The sequence below is a fragment of the Alligator sinensis genome, unplaced genomic scaffold, assembly GCF_000455745.1.
Source record: "Alligator sinensis unplaced genomic scaffold, ASM45574v1 scaffold1333_1, whole genome shotgun sequence".
Taxonomy (NCBI): Eukaryota; Metazoa; Chordata; order Crocodylia; family Alligatoridae; genus Alligator; species Alligator sinensis.
In genome coordinates, this window is record NW_005843200.1 from 254,256 (window position 1) to 259,425 (window position 5,170).

The window sequence follows — 5,170 nt, forward strand, 5'->3', positions numbered from 1 at the left end:
AAATGAATGTGAATTGTATAAATGGGACTGACACCACAACGGGCTCCACGTGAGCTGTTACCACACAGGAAAGAGACCTGGGAGTGATTGTGGAGAGTTCAATGAGAGCACTAGCTCCATGGCCAGCCACTGTGAAGAAAGCAATGGAAAATGTGAGGGCTGATGTGGAAGGGAATGGGCTTAAGTCCGCAGTCTAAAAGGTTGGGCGCCGCGGCTCTAGGGGACGTTCTCATCATGGAAATCCTGGAAGAGAGGGGCTGAGGGGGCCTGCAGAGCTCACCTCCAGTCCAGCCACTGCCCAAGTCAGAATCAGCCCTGTCCAAACCAGCCCAGACACACCCATCATCGCACTTCTTAGCCAAACTGCCACACGCCTGACACAGAGCAGACATCACACCTGGTCCTGACCCTGGAAAAGCAGCGGGGCCACGGTGCTCATCCTCCTGCTGCTGCGACAGGTTGGTAATCCACACCCCAGGGATCCCAGGTAGAGGCCGGGATCACACTAGAAAGGCAGGCAAAGCTCCCCAGTCTGTACTGGTCTGACCAGGGGGTCGGATCCATTGTGGGGCTGAGGAGGAATCCCTGGGATGGAGCCGAGCCCCCTGCAGATCCCCCGGGGCTGCAGGGACTGGGGTCACCAGTTGGCCTTGGACTTCTTTGGGCTCAGGGGTGGGGAGTGCAAGTAGGAGAGAGGAAAAGATGGGGGTTCTCACACCCTGCTACCCCATGACAGCCCACCCCACACCTGCCCCACATGAGCACAGGCACCCCCACAGCACCCCCTGCTGCACAATGGCGGTATAGCACCCCCTGCCCCATTACAGCCCCTATCACACCTGCCCCACGGAAGTGTGGACACCCGAGTCCCACTTTTAGGTGTGCCTCATACATACCCCAGGTGGAGGTATGCCTCCCCCATGATGATGCCACCTGCAGGGCAATGAGGTATCACCTCTGCCTACCCTGCCTCCTTCACACCTGCCCAACTGAACACAGATCCCACATGGGACAGACACCAGCATCTGCGACAGGTCAATGTGCATCTCCCCACTGCCCCATCTGGTGCCCCCTGCTCTGCAGGGCACAGGCAGTAATGCCCCCACCTCCAGCCCTGCCCCTGAATCTGCAGGGGCTGCAGCTGCAACCCGCCAACCTCAAGCGGGGACAAACTCAGCCTGATTCCCCCATGTTTGTCTGGACAGCCTGTGCCCAATGCCCCACCCCAGGCCCAGCACACACCACCTGTCCTGACCCTGATAGCTGCTCCAGCACCGCATGTTGGGGGATGCTGGCAGCGGTGTGGAGAACCTGCTCTCCCAAGGGGGGAGACACCGCCCTGGAGCTGGCACCATGCACAGACTGCCCCCCACTCCCCCAGTCACCTCCATGGGGCAGATGGGTGGCTGCAGTGGGTGAGGGCAGGAACAGGGCAGACGGGGCTGGCTTGGGGCACCTGTTGAGCCTGTGGCCAGTCGCTCGCCCAGGGTTGCTCACCCTGTGGTCCTGGCTCACCCAACTCTGGGTCCTGCTGTGTGAAGAGGGCAGAAGTGGGTGGGAGCAGCTAGTCAGTTAGCAGCAGGGGGGGTAGATCAGACCACCTCCTGCTCCCAAGGCTTAGCAACAACCTTCAGATTGTGGTGAATCATTTGAAAAGAGAAGGGGCTGGAAGGCACAGAGAGATCTGCCCTGGAAAGGGTTGTGGTCCCTGGCCTGTTCACATTGCACAGCTCATGAGAAGGCAGAGATCAACCACAGAGGTGGCATGTCCAATTCGGGGGTTTTAGTAGCAGGGAATGCATGAGAGAGAATACAACAAAGGGGAGGAGGGCAGGGGAGCAGCACGCACCCCGTGGTGCACACTTCTACAGAGGCTGAAGAGCAAAACAGGCCAAAAAGACTCCGGAGGTGGCAGCTCGTTGCAGACCCCACGGGGCATGGGCAGGTCTGAAAGAGGGGTGATGGGGAGGTGAGGAAAGGCGAGGTCAGGGAGGAGGGTAGGGAATGCTTCCTCAGCCATAAATGCTCTCCTCCTTGCAACTCAGGGGCTCATATACCAGAACCCCTGGACCAGGAGGAAGGAGAAAGCTGGGAGGCAGCCAAGGAAAGTCCCCGGGTGTCATCTGAAGTCAGCCGTCTGGGAGAGGGCACCCTAGCGTGAAGGCACTTCTTCCCCTGGGAATACTGTTAGAGAATGACGGGGAATGCACAGGCTCCAAGGCTGATGCAAAGATCATCTCCTCCTCGTCTCCTCCCCACACATTGGGGCTGACCTCTGCATGAAGTGTTTCCTCTTAGCTCATGCCCCCAACCATATGTTGGGGGCCAGCGTCTGGGCTCTAGACTCACACAGTTTCCTACAAGGGGCAAAGCCTGGGGGAACTCTTTCTGCAGGCCACGAGCATGAGGGAGCTGGTTTGAATGCACCACTGGTGGGTGCTGAGATGGGTGAAGCTTCTCCAATACTCAGAGCACTGATGTAGCTTCTCCCCTGTGTAGATGCACTGGTGTTCAGCACAGGCTGCAGGAGTAGAACCTCTTCCTACACTAACAGCAATGATGTGGCTTCTCCCCTTTGTGCATGCGCCGGTGCCGGGCCAGGTTGAAAGGGATGCTGAAACTCTTCCCACAGTCAGAGTATTGATGTGGCTTCTCCCCTGTGTGGACATGCTGGTGTTTGGCTAGGTGGGAGGATTGGGTGAAGCTCTTCCCACACACAGAGCACTGATATGGCTTCTCCCCTGTGTGGATGCGCTGGTGCCGGGCCAGCTCGGAGGAATAATTGAAGCTCTTCCCACACTCAGAGCAATGATATGGCTTCTCTCCTGTGTGGATGTGCTTATGCTTGGTCAGGGAGGAGGAATAACTGAAACTCTTCCCACACACAGAGCACAGATATGGCTTCTCCCCTGTGTGGATGCGGTGGTGCTTGGCCAGGTGGGAGGAAGAACTGAAACTCTTCCCACATTCAGAGCACTGATATGGCTTCTCCCCTGTGTGGACGCGCTGGTGTGGGAGGAATAACTGAAGCTCTTCCCACACTCAGAGCACTGATACGGCTTCTCCCCTGTGTGGATGCGCTGATGCCGGGCCAGCTCGGAGGAACAACTGAAACTCTTCCCACACTCAGAGCAATGATATGGCTTCTCTCCTGTGTGGATGTGCTTATGCTTGGTCAGGGAGGAGGAACAACTGAAACTCTTCCCACACACAGAGCACAGATATGGCTTGTCCCCTGTGTGGACGCGCTGGTGCACGGCCAGGTGGCAGGAATAACGGAAGCTCTTCCCACACTCAGAGCACTGATATGGCTTCTCCCCTGTGTGGACGCGCTGGTGCCGGGCCAGCTCGGAGGAATAACTGAAGCTCTTCCCACACTCAGAGCACTGATATGGCCTCTCCCCTGTGTGGATGCGCTGGTGCCGGGCCAGCTCAGAGGAATAACTGAAGCTCTTCCCACACTCAGAGCACCTATGTGGCTTCTCCCTTGTGTGGACGTGCTGGTGGTAGGCCAGGCCGAAGGAGCGAGTGAAGCTCTTCCCACACTCAGAGCACTGGTGTCGCTTCTCCCCCGTGTGGATGCGCTTGTGCTGGGCCAGGTGGGAGGATTGGATGAAGCTCTTCCCACACTCAGAGCACTGATACGGCTTCTCCCCTGTGTGGATGCGCTGGTGCTTGGCCAGGTGGGAGGAATAACTGAAGCGCTTCCCACACTCAGAGCACTGATGTGTCTTCTCCCCTGTGTGGCTGTGCTGGTGGTAGGCCAGGCTGAATGAGCGAGTGAAGTTCTTCGCACACTCAGAGCAATGATATGGCTTCTCCCCTGTGTGGATGCACTTGTGCCGGGCCAGGGTGGAAGAGTGGGTGAAGCTCTCCCCACATGCAGAGCACTGATGTGGCTTTTCCCCTGTGTGGATAACCTGGTGTTGGGGCAGCTTGGAAGAGGAGATGAAGCTCTTCCCACACGCAGAGCAATGATGCGGCTTCTCCCGTGTGTGCATGCACCTGTGCCTGGCCAGGCTGGACGGCTGCCTGAAGCTCTTGCCACACTTCGTGCAGCAGTGTGGTTGCTGCCTCCTCTGCACACACCGGTGTTGGGACAGGCCTTGCCAGCTGATGAAGTTCTCCCTGCACTCGGTGCAGCGGTGTGTCTTCCTCCCCAAGTGCATCCGACGGTGCTGAACCAGGGAGAAGAAATGGGTGAAGGTCTTACCACATGTGACACAGCGGTACTGACGCTTCTTCCTGTGCACATCCTGGGTTTTGAGCAGCACAAAGCTCTTCCCCCTTTTGGTGAAGCGGTGGGGGAGCTGTCCAGAATGGATCCGGTGGTGAGCAGCCAGGGTCGACAGGCAGGTGCTCTTCCCACACGTGGCGCGTACATGGGTCATCTCTCCAGTGTGCCTTATCTTGTGCAGAGCCAGGCGTGAGGGGCAGCTAGCTCTTTTCCTGCACTGAGGGCAGGAGTGGGATCTCCCCCTGGGCTTGGCAGTGAGCTCCTGCTTCCCTCTGAGACCCCCAACACTGCCTTGGTTTGCATGCAGTGTCTCTCTCCAGTGCACCTTTGCTTTCTGCCTCTTCAGGTGTCTCAGCATGACATATTCATCCCTGCACCTTGGGCTTTTACTGGCTTCTTTCCCTTCTTCACTCCAATGCCCAACTAGAGATGGGACCACATTCACTGCTACATTCTCACCCATACTCCCCAGGGAAGCCCATGGTGGCTCCAGCTTTTCAGGCCCTTCCTCAGCAGCCTGCTCCTCAGTTCTGCTCAGCAACCAGGCATGTCCTGCATGGGAGGAAGAAACACCAGATTAGTCCCTGCCCTGCTGCCAAGGGGCAAGCACTGCTATTCCTTCTGCTGGGATGGGCCTCGGAGCAGGACAGGACTTGGTACTTGTGTTTTCTCAAGAAAACTAGGTCTTCTGGCCAGAGGCCCAAGTGCTGGGGGTGCGGCAGTGCCAGGTCCCTGTGCCAGGCTCATCTTCCCTACTCAGTGGAGTTAAGAGGCAGACTCTCAAGGTTTCTAGCCCAGCTCTCAGCCCCATCACCTCAGACCCTGCTCCAACAAACACATGGGACATTTGCATTTGGACTGTACCTGAATCGGTTCATGTTTTAAGAGGTGGAGGATGAGACCAGAGGGATCTGCTCAAAGGAAAAATGAGGC

The 5,170-nt window shown here is 57.4% G+C and overlaps 1 protein-coding gene across 1 annotated transcript in view; it reads right to left on the minus strand.

The window, feature by feature from the left end:
• Window positions 1-813: 813 nt before the first annotated feature.
• LOC102374452 (zinc finger protein 271-like) overlaps window positions 814-5,170 on the minus strand; it is a 12,089-nt gene continuing 7,732 nt past the window's right edge. The window contains 2 exon segments of the mRNA XM_025194417.1: window positions 814-3,017; window positions 3,020-4,789. Coding sequence (XP_025050202.1) covers window positions 2,548-3,017; window positions 3,020-4,789 — 2,240 coding nt within the window. The 3' untranslated portion in view covers window positions 814-2,547.